General features: G+C 40.2%; 1 protein-coding gene across 1 annotated transcript in view; it reads right to left on the minus strand.

Annotated features, from left to right (window-relative positions):
* Positions 1-2,326: 2,326 nt before the first annotated feature.
* LOC101570546 (pancreatic triacylglycerol lipase) overlaps positions 2,327-11,849 on the minus strand; it is a 24,876-nt gene continuing 15,353 nt past the window's right edge. Inside the window, exons 9-12 of the mRNA XM_004647539.3 lie at positions 8,747-8,876; positions 6,794-6,902; positions 5,896-6,060; positions 2,327-2,390 (exon numbers count right to left, since the gene is read on the minus strand). Of these exons, the coding sequence (XP_004647596.1) occupies positions 2,327-2,390; positions 5,896-6,060; positions 6,794-6,902; positions 8,747-8,876 (468 nt within the window). The remainder of the gene's footprint in view (positions 2,391-5,895; positions 6,061-6,793; positions 6,903-8,746; positions 8,877-11,849) is intronic.

An 11,849-nucleotide genomic window follows, 5' to 3' on the forward strand; every position in this document is an offset into this window, starting at 1 on the left:
AAGATGTTCTGCTCCTGAATCAGCTGGGTGGGTCTTGCCTCTAGCCTCTTTGCAGGGAGTTCTGCTGAAGGGTTCCGTGCTGGGCCTGCATGCAGCCCGGGTCAAATGAGGATCCCCAGGTCCCTGGTCGTCTCATTCACTCGCCAGGCCTGCGCTCTGGGTCTGTTCAGGATCCCGCGGCCTCGATCTTCTCACTCACTCCCCAGGCCTGTGCTCTGGGCCTATTCAGGATCTCACAGCCCCGGGTCATCTCACTCACTCGCTGGGCCTGCACTCTGGGTCTCAAGGAGATTTTTAAATAGATGTAATTTTCAAATTTCATGATTTTATACTCCTTTATTCCATCTTATATTTAAGTAAATTTGCAGGTACCACTTTTATTAATTGGTTTTATTATTCATTACTTTTTTTTTTGGCTGAACTAGGGATTGAACTCAGGCTCTCACGCTTGCCAGGGAAGTGCTTATTCTACTGAGCCATCTCCCCAGGTCCCTCATCGCTGTTATTAATGTTACAGGGTATTTTCATGTGCTCATCAGAGTAATTGTAAACATTTATTAAGTACTCTCATGTGTTGAGAATCGTGCTAATATATATGGCGAAGAGATACAAGACTTTTAAAAATGCAATCTGTCCACAGACAATGCCGAAGTTTATATTTCTAATCTAGGATTCTTCCTCAACTTCATATTCATATATCCAACTGTATACCTCATATGGCCAATTGGATGTCTAATGAACCTCGAAAATGTGACATAACTAAAACTGACTTCCTTGTAAACAGTTTCCTCCCAGATTATTCCCCATTTCAGTCAGTGGAAATTCCATGCTTCAGGTTGTGAGGATGACCCTGAAGTAAGACTCCTTGTTTTCATTCGCATATTCATTTTTCCTCCATCTAAACTGCAAGTTGAGGATGCTGGCCCCATCCCTGCCTAGGGGTGGGTCCTGGTTGACTTAAGCCTATCAGCACATTGCACTTTCCTTGGCTTATGGCAGTCAGATGGAATCTTTGGGATTTATTTTGGCATAGATGGAAAGGAAGATGTACTTCCTTTTCCTGGACATGAAAGAAGTCAAGAGCGTCTTTGCTGTAGATGGCCCTTCTTCAAGTTCAAAGGCAACCAGCTGAAGTTGGAGCTTTGGGTTCATGCAATAGAAAGCATCCTTGACAACAGCTTAGACCCCTTAGTACAAGGCTCCATGTTAGATCAACTTAAACAATTTTGTTGAAACACTGAGAGAAAGGTGTTTTTAGTTTTTCATATTCATTTCTACCATGTCATCTTGTCAACTCCCTCTATCTTGGAAGGCCCGGCCTAGATAGTTTTTTCTTCTACGATATTATTTTTGGGAATGGGCCTAATTTTAAATAGCTGGCTGCAATGGATTCATTGTTTTTTATTTTCATTATTGGAACATGAAGAAATGTTGCCCTCTTAATGAGTTTATAGATGTGACATACACAGAAGTGAACCTGTAATTACAGCATGTAGGAATAAGTGTTGAGAAGGGTGAAATTTTAGGTACAGACTTTAATCTAGAAGTTGTGAACAATGTGGTGAAGTGTCTTTCTGGATAAGACAATGTCTATACAGAGAATGAGAACCATTAAAAGTAACCAAATTGAAAAACATGGAAAAAAATCATGCTAGAAAGAGAAAGTTGTGCAAATGCTTAGAAACACCTGAGAGTAAAGTTGTCTTTGGGAATGGCCCAGAATATGAAGCTCCAGAAGAAGTATGCTGAGAAGAGAGGCTGGAGTCTAAGGTGAGAGTCAGACCAGCAGGGGGAGGAAGACTCAGCTGGGAGGTGGGTTCTACACTAGGAATCACCTGGGGCCCTTGGATCTGTGCTTGGATCTGAGCCAAAGGATTTGGGGAGACCCTGTTGAAACCATGAAGACCAGTTCAGAAACATCAGATGCGTCTCATCCTCATGTCATTTTGTGTCACCACTCCTGACATGTCTAGTTAGGTGTAGTCACAAAATTTAAAAGATAATATGAAAAGTGGCAGAGGTTGGTACTTTCCTACCAAAAGGGGGTGCTCTTTGGGCTTGGAAATCTGTGATAGGTGGTCAGAATATCAGCGATAGTAGACATGATGACATTATCTTGTAAGCAGTATCCCCAAACTCAAATGCCATACTGCAGCAAGATTCCACAATTATTTGTTCTTTTTCAGATCGATCGCAGGTCTTGGATATTAACCACTCTATCCAAAAGTTTCATTGGGAATAATGGACATCAATGACAAAAGACATCATGTATTGCTTCACCTCTAGATTTTATTAGCAATGACTTGATGCCACATAGCACAGTGTCCTAACACGGGGTGAGGGTGAGCAGAACCTCCTCCCTCACAGTGTTCTGACTGCAGAAGTTGAACCTGGGAAGAGAGAGCATCAAAAGGTTACCATTTCCTGGAATGGGGCTGCAATGTTCAGCACGAGGAGAGTTACTGCTCTCTCCTCCGACTCCTGAAATCTGAAAGAAGGCACCCTCTGGGCCCAAGGCCGGACCCTGACCCCTGGTGCAGAAGAACGGATGTCCTTCCAGCCTTGTCCTCTTCAACCTGCTACAAGGTTCTAAAGAGAGGAACCAGAGAGAGGAACTGATCATCACATCCTAAATGATGGGAAGGATCCATTTGCAATTTAATACTTTCAGACCATGGTTCACTGTGGAAAGCAAACTCTGAAAAGCAAAACTTTTAAAAGAAAACTGCTGTACCTAAAAGAAGCATGACTGAGCTATATATAGGTCTATATTTGGCTGTTTAAAATTGTGAAATTGTATCCAAAGTGCTTTTTAAAAAAATCATTTTGTACTACCATCAGCAGTATGTGAAAGCTCAAGGTTTTTGTTATCCTCAACCTTGTTTGATATTGTTAATCATTAAAATTTTAGCCATTTATACAGGTTATGATGGTATATTGCGGTTTTAGTTTGCATTTTCTCGTGGCTAACAGCAAGTTTTCTGTCATTTCAATTTGTAAAATCTATTTGTATTCTTATATTTAAAGTCCACTTAAGGTAGGTATAGTACAGTTATTTGAATATGGATCTTTAAAAATCTAATGTGACAATTTCTACCTTTCAATCTCAGTGTGTAGGCCAAGTTATAGGACCAATACATATGTGGTAGAACCACCTTCTAATATTTTATCTTCCCCTTTATTCTCCTGCTCTTTATGATATTGTCATATGCATTACCTAGAAATAACACTATATATCTCAAAAATATGCCATAACTTTTTAAATTTTTAGATTGTTGTTGCTTTTATTTTTGGTGTTGGGGACTGAACATGGGGCTTTATGTATGCTGAGCAGGTATGTTACTGTAGACCTACAACTCCATCTCCCAGTCAGTTATTTTCAGAAAGAACTAAATATAATAAAATTTAAAATCATGTATATTTGTAGTGTGGTTAATGGTACTTTTCTCCTAATTCTTTTCTGTAGATTCTTTCCCAAGTAATATCGTACTCTTCTGCTCCAAATCCTTAATAGCTAGTGTAGTGCAGGCCTGCGGGTGACAGGTTCTTTCAGTGCAGGTAGGTCTGAAAAGCCTTAATTTCACCTTCATTGCTCAAATATATGTTTGTGGGCATAAATTCTCTGCTGAACTTTTTTCCCTTCAGTACCCTGAAGATGTTCCACTGCTTTCCAGTTTATATTGCTCCTTGGAGAAAATCTGCATAAGTTTTTATTTTTTCCTGTATATAATCTGACCTTTTTATATTGGTGCTTTTAAGAGTTTTTTTTTTTTTTTTTTAATAGATGGTTTTGAGTAATTTGATCCTGGTGTGTGTTTCTGTTTTCTTCATTTCTCCTAATATTATTTTTATGATGATGGTTTGATTTGTTTATAGTTTTTACCAAGTTTGATGATTATGGAACCATTATTCTTGACATACATTTTTCTATTCCTCTGCTTTTGGAATCTTCAAACACAAGTACACTGAATTCTTAAATTTTCCCATAGGTCACCAATGTTCTTTGGTGAAAATTTAAAATTTTCTCTTACCTTTATTTTATTTTATATAATATCTATTATGTCTTCAACTTCAATAGTCTTTCCTTCCACAATGTTTAATCTCCTGTTAATTATATTTGGTCTACTTTTCACTTGAGATTGTATTTTTTTTATCTCCAAAATTTTAAAAACCATTGATTGATTGATTGATTTGATACAGGGTCTCACTACACAGCTTAGATTCATAGTAATCCTCCTGTGCCAGCCTCCCCAGTGCTGGAATTATAGGCATGCACCACCACGCCTGGTTTTGGGGCCAGCACCACATGTGGTACTGGGGATAGAACTCGGGTCCTTGCACTTGCCAGGCAGGCACTTATCAGCAGATACCACTGAGCTATCTTCCCACCCTTCTCCAGAAATTTTTGATGGATTTATTTTATTTTATTTATTTTTTATTTTTGGCAGAACCGGGGATTGAACTCAGGTCCTTGCACTTGCCAGGCAAGCGTTTATAGATGGGTCTTTTTTATTTTTACTCTTTTTGGAGGTTTTCTATAATTTATGTCATTTCCCTACTGACCTTTTGAACTCATGCAATAGATACTGAATAACTGCTTTAATCTCCCTACCTAACATCTTTATCAACTCTGGCCAGGTATTAGTTCTTTGATTTCTTTTGTCATGACAAGTTGTACCGTCCTGCTATTTTTGCAGCTGGAAAGCTTCGATTACCACCACAGATTGTGGGTTTCATTTCTCAGCTGCTGGATAGTTTTGTATCTCTGTAAATCTCATTCAGCGTTGCTCTCAAGCACTGTTTGCAGCCCAGAGCACGGTTCTTGCTAATCCCTCCAGGTCTGTGTCCCTGGCCTCAGCTACTCTGCTCCCACATGAGTGCTGACCAGCACCAGGCTGGCCACTCAAGGGGCCGTCGCAGAACTCTAAGCTTGTCCTTTCACGCGCTCTGCCCTCTGTTAGGCTACACTAGGAGTCTATCCGTCTTAAGTTCTCTAATGCTTAAGTCTTCCTCCTCAGTTTAGAGACTACTGATTTCTGCCTCCGCATCTCTTGGCTGCGTCAGATCCTGAGAACTCTCTTAAGGCAACAGACGGGGATAATTTTAAGGTTCCACTCTGTTTTCTGTCTTTCAGCATCACTGTCCTGGGCTGCTGGAAGCTCAGTGTCCTGAAAACTGTTGTTTCATACAGTCATCTCATTCTTTGATGGTTTCCCTTGGCAAGAAAGTAAATGTGGAGACTTTGCTCCATCTTTGCCCGACGCAAAAGTCCTTTTACTGGATTTTTATGAGGATAAAATACATCTGATGACAGAAGAACCAGCACTCTCTGCCTTGGAGTTTCTCTTAACACTTACACATTCTTGAGCTAATGCTGCCCTACTGGGCTTATAACCACTCCACCTTTGCTCGCAAGCATTCTTCAGCCTGTACACACTGGAGTCCTGGTGAGAACAAAGGACAGACTTCCTGGACCTTTGTCTCCTCCCAGAAGTCCCAAAGAGCAGCCTACTTCTGTTCCTTGATAGTCTAAATGAGCTCCTAGTGATTTAAGTAGCAAGTTGGTAACCCGTGAAGTTTGAAGATGATTGCCATGTTAACTACAAAGCTGTTGCAAAGCTCACCTGCCCAGTGAAATAGGCTTTCCACCTTATGGTCCTGATGTTGGGTTCTCATTCCAACACCTAATTTGTACCAGATAACACAACACTTACCCAAAATCTATTAAAGTTCTGTACTTTCTCCTAAAGAGACAGCAGACATCAGGAGGCAGCTGTGTCTCGGTGCAGGAGAACCACTGTAGGAAGTTTACCTTCGAGGAGAACTTTAGGGGGCACATGGCTATGAACACTAACCAGCCCTTCCCATTCCTGGGAAGTAATGTTTATTACTTACACTCTCCCATCGTTTCTTGTCACTGTGATGCTAGATGCTCCCACTTTGGGCAGGGTTGGGTTGATCACATTGTTGTACCAAATAAATTTAACCTTCTGTACGTCCCCGACATCCACATCAGAATCAATCTGATTAACATGACTGCTTCCTGGCTGAAGAGAGCCCCTGGAGAGTTAAGAAGTTAGTAAACAATGTGCATGAATGTGTACCTACAAAATTATCTTACCTGTAAACATACAGATATATATGCATATATTTCCAAAACCAGCTTGCAATATATCTCTAGTTAAAATGATTAATAGGAAATTCATTATTCTAATGTATTAAATAAATTCACACATGTATATTGACTCCATATTAAGTTTTGGCATCAACAACTCATAAAGATTCAGTCTTTTTTATTTATTTTTCTTATTTTTTGAGACAAGTTCTCCCGATGGAGTTCAGGCTGGCTGTGAACTCATTTGCAGCCCAGGTTGGCCTCGAATGCTTGGCGACTCTCCTGCCTCAGCCTCCTGAGTTCTGGGATAATAGGCGCGCACCACCACGCACAGAGCTAGGCATCTTTAGTGAACTTCTACCATGTATGAGTCACAATCCTCACCATTTAATATATCATCATTGTCATCTTTCACCCACTGTTTTGTGGAGAACAACTGTTTTTATTAAAAAAATCAGATGCCAGACATAAAAATGAATATTAATGGTTTTCTCAGTAGTAAAGAAAAAAAGTTAGACCTAGAACTCTGAAAGGCATTAGAGTAAACATATGAATATCTTTCTTTTTCATTATACGTGGTAGTACTCGATTCCCATATGGCAAAGAGTAAACAAACTTTTATGACAATTTACATAGAGTGTTGAGACATTTAAAAAGCCAAGAAAACAGTTTACTCACTTGTAAATTTCATACTGTTTAGAGTTTCCCCAATTTCCATACAAAGAAACCAGCACATGTCCGGAAACCTTCTGTCCCGACAGTGTGACTGCCACCTGATACCTCCAACCTGCGCAGCACATAGAATTTACAAAACATCAGCTTGTGGGAAGATGCAATGAAAACTGGTGGATTGCCACCCACTGCCACAGAACCCTGGGTATTTTACACTGGTGCTGGTGAGTCTACCAATGAAACACTCATAATGATGCTGTCATCTAAGTGTTCAGGGTCTAAGTTGAGGAGGTGCAGAGTCTTTCCACAGTTAAAAAAAGATTGTTAAGCCAGAGGACTAAGAAATACATTTTGTTTAAAATTTTTCAGCCTAGCAGTTTGTTCCTCAATGGTTATTAGCATGTTGTCAAGAGGTCCTGGGAAGATAGTAGAGTACAACACTTTCTTCAGTTCATTTTACTTTCTTTTTTTATTAAATTTTCAAAACTCTTATTTATCTATTTATTTATTTATACAGCGTCTTGCTATGCAGCTCATAGTGATCCTCCTGTTTCAGCCTCCCCAGCACTGGGATTACAGCATATGCCACCATACCTGGTTTCAATGGCCAGCACAGCATGCAGTACCAGGGATCGAACCCAGGTTCTTGTGCTTGCCAGGCAGGCACTTAGACTGCTCAGCTCTCTCCCTGGCCCAGTTTGTTTTACTTTCACTGAACACTAACATTTAAAAAGTACTGTCATTTTTCTGTCTGTATAGCCAAATATTTGCTTAAAACACTCCATAATTCAAATTTCCATCGTTCTTAGAAATATACTAATTTAGGAAGCCCAAACTGAGTGCTTTGGTACTAATCAATGGTAAACCATTCCCCCCCCCCCATTTAGCTGTAGTTAGGGACAAATTAGGGGTGGGATAAAATTTGGCTTTAGTTCTCACAGCTTTCTTCACCCCGTTGACTCTTATCAAAGTAATTTCTTCCTCTTTTACCCTCTGTAAAATTCCAGTACCCTCTAATTCCCATCATCCATGGCATCTACCAGCCTAAGTATCTTCTGAATCTGTAGATTTCTTTCCATTTCAACTAAGGGATGATAGAAGAAATAAGAGATGGATAAAAAAGAGATGAGGAAATCATAACTAAAAATTGTATTTTTAGGATGCAACTGAAGTTATCCAAGGTGATGCACCATGAAAAAGCCATAAATTAACTTAATTAGAAACGTACGGAACTAGGAACCAAGCACTAAGAAAAAGGGAAGGCAAAACAAATCTGGAGAATGTTTACACTGCCTAGCGACAGACAAACAAACTTCCCATGCCTGTGGAATAGGCGCCCTTGGGGGTGAAAGTACTTTTTCCTTTGCTTTCTACCCTTTAAGAAAAGCACAAAAGTTTCTAATTCCAAACTATGATGAAGTCTCATTGCTTTGAGTGTCCACACTCAAAGTGCTCTTGAGTGTATCCTAAATTTCTGTCTAATAAGCCCTGTTCCTGCCTTTCTGCTTTGTCCTAAAAAGTCTTTTTCCACAACAGGAGTCAGCATTCCTGCTACCAAGGTTAAATTCCTTATTTCAGCTTCTGGAATCGCTTAGACAAGCCTCATGACACCATCTCTGTCACCTCTCTCTGGGATTACTTTTCTGCTTGTACAAAAGTTCAGAATTCTGCTCAGTAAAACTTTTTAATACAAAGAGGTTGGAGCAGAGGAAACCTGTATTCAGCACTACTGAATACAGGTCAACTGTTAAGAAATTACTTCTTGCCTCAATAATAGTTCAAGATTCAGATATCACTCTGCTACTCCCAGTAGCCACCTTTCCACTGAGCTTGGTACTGAATGTTTCTTCTCATGGGAGGAATTGCATAGCTTTGAATGGGAAGAAATTTTGTTTGTCATCAATGGATGTGATAAAATGCACAGTGCTAAGAAAGTAAGTACAAAGAACAGGTACTTACGTGAAAAATTACTTGTATCACCAGTATTGAGGTAAAATCTCTGGAACTGTTCATTTGTTTTCCCAGAAAATCTGTCAGCATAGTGACCCATCTGTGGGCATCCTCCACTTGAACAGGGAAAGCACTTATTCTAGTGAAAATAAATAGTGCACCATTTCTAAGTGTTATTACAATGCAAATACTTTAAAGCCAAATATGTTGCACTAGAAAAGAAAACTTTAAAAGGCAAAATTTAACAATGTATCTTATTATTCACAAGGATAAATGAAGGATTTCACTGTTAGAAAGCAGAATGCTATTAAAATCACACAATGACATGGCGTGTCCTTTTTGTTTGCCTCTTTGGTTGTCCCAATTGCCTGAGCTCTTCCTGGTTGCTGGTTGGAATTTATTTTAGAAGATTGCTTAAGAAAGGATAATTAGCTTCTGATATGCAAAGAAGGATCTGTTAGGAGAACAATAGGCTCAACGGGAAATGGCTTTTCACCATTTCCTTGGCTTCCACTTTATATAACAAGGACTAAAGAATCCAATTTTCTCATAATTCTCCCAACATGAAGAAACTGCTCTAGCTGGCTATTAAGGCCTAGAAAATATTGTCTCTTGCTAAGCCAAAGGATTGCAGTAAAAGGGTGGAAAGGGAAGTACAGAGCTCAAGGACAAGCATCCACTCTGGAGGGGAAGTCTACTTCATAATAAAAGCACGTAGTGGAACCCAAGTCAATGAGCCAGATGACCAGTATGGCAGACTCTGGTATCTATTATGCTAAAGGGAGGGTGAACCAGCCACAAAGAAGTGGCCAGAGCTGTGTAAGGGCACTGCTCAAATCAGAAGCCTAGACACACCCCAGCTTTTATTTCTGAACGTCTGAAGTGTGCACTTTGATAAAGCAGATAGTAGTATGTCCCAGAGTGCAAAGGAAGCAAGAAACCTACACCCACAGACCCTCATGTCATTCTCTCTGGGGAATACAGACTGAGCAGGCTACCACCAGGCTTATCTGGCCCAGTACTACCTTGGAGAGGAGCTCAGGGAGGGATCCACAGGGGAGAACATTGGAAGACTGAGATATTTTTCTTATAAAAGTTCTGAGTACTATTTAACAGGACTGTTACATTATTGAATCAGACTGTTTAACTGTATGACCATAAAGCTTTTGTTCTTTTTTTTAATAGGAAGAAAAAATAGTTACACAGAAAAGAGGGGAGGTTTCAGTGCCTAGCGAATAATCAATGTGTAAGGTGAATAAAATTTGCCCTCCCCTATAATAGCTAGCATTTATTGAATATGGATTATTGCGTTTTTGCTCTGGGCTAAGCAATTAACATATGTCATTTCATTAAGTTCTCTAACCAAGTGCTTTGAGGCTACCATTATTATTTACATTTATAGACAAAACTATCACAGAGAACTAAACTATATTGCTCAAATTAATACAGCTATTTAATGCTGAAACCAGAATCCAAGTCCTCTCTCTTCATAACTGAAGTATGTATGTCTCTTTGGTAATTAAGTACTTCACCTACCACACTGCTTACTTGAAATTTTCTCTATTAAATGGGAAACAGTATAATTTTGGGTTTAAAGAAAATAATATTAAAAAGTTAATTTTATAAAAAAGTAATTTAGGTGGGAGAGCTTCCGGCTACCCTGCATCTGTGGGACCTACTGGTTCCAGCCCAGGCGCAGCATGGGTGAGACCTTCTTCCACCCCCTTGGGATACCCCCCACCACTCCACAGCACCTCGTCTACCCCTCTTGCTGAGTAGGAATTTCTGCCACATTCTGAGAACCCCCAGACCCAGTCCTAGGCCAGGCCCAGTGAGTGTGTGGGAGAGCATCCAGCTCTCCTGTGCCCGTGGGACCTACTGGTCCCAGCCCAGGCACAACGTGGGTGACACCCTCTTTGACCCTCTTGGGATGGCCCCATCACTTCGTAGTACCCTCCCACACCCAGCCCACAGATTAGGAATTTCTGTTGCATTCTGGGAACTGCCAGATTCAGTCCTAATCCAGGCCCAGTGAGTGTGTGGGAGAGTTGCCTCTCCTTTCTACTCCAACTTGTCCTCTCCAGACTCAGCCCAGGCCTGGACTACGGGCCTGGGGTGAAACCCTTCAGCTGCAATCCATGCAGAGAGTGTAGAGGACAGAACCACCCAGCTAGTTCGGGAGCAGAACATCCTGCCAGAGGGGCACAATAGGTTCAAAACCAAGGGCAACAACAGGAAGGAGCTGAGCACAGCAGCCAGACCCAAGCCAGGCACAACTGGATAAATCCAAACTTTGTAGATCTACACCTGAACTTCAGTAGGAGCTAAGGCTATAACTGCAACAAAGGTCAGAAGACAGTGCTACACAAAATGACAATGAGAAGGAGCAAAACGCAATCTCAGAACCCAAGCCCACCCATAACAAGTGAGAGGACACTAACACAGAACAAATTGGGAATCACACAGCTGAAAGCAATGAATCAATGGCTTATGAAATAAAGAAACAGCTGCAGAAAGGTATAGGGGAACTCAGATTGGAAATGAAAAAAGAAATCTCTGAATTAATAACATCTGTAGTAAAGAATCAAATGCAGAAACATATAGAGGAAACCCAATGCCCACCCAGAACAACTGCAGAGGACACTAGTTCAGCTCAAATGTATGAATTAATAGTGTCGATAGTAAATAAGCAACAGCAGAAAGTCATACAGGAACTCAGAGTGGAATTCTTTTCTACTAGCTCAGCTCAAAAGTATGAATTAATAGCATTGATAGTAAATAAGCAACTGCAGAAAGTTATAGAGGAACTCAGAGTGGAATTCTTTTCTGAAATAAAAAAAGAATTCTCAGAACTCATAGCATCTGAAGTAAAGAATCAACTACAGAAACATAGGAAGGAAACCCAATCTCAAAAAAACACCGCAGTAAAAGAATTTATAACTGCTTTTAAAGAAAACATTGATAAAAAAAATAGAGGAGATTAGAAAAATGTAGGATTCCTTGAATGAGCAATACAGGAAAGAAATAGATCTCATGAAGCAGAGTCAAAGAGATATAGAGGAAATTAAAATCTCAATCACAAGCTTGCAAAACCGTTTAAGTGAAAGTGAAG

This window comes from Octodon degus, unplaced genomic scaffold (genome assembly GCF_000260255.1).
Source record: "Octodon degus isolate 3935 unplaced genomic scaffold, OctDeg1.0 scaffold00311, whole genome shotgun sequence".
In the NCBI taxonomy this organism is placed as follows: Eukaryota; Metazoa; Chordata; class Mammalia; order Rodentia; family Octodontidae; genus Octodon; species Octodon degus.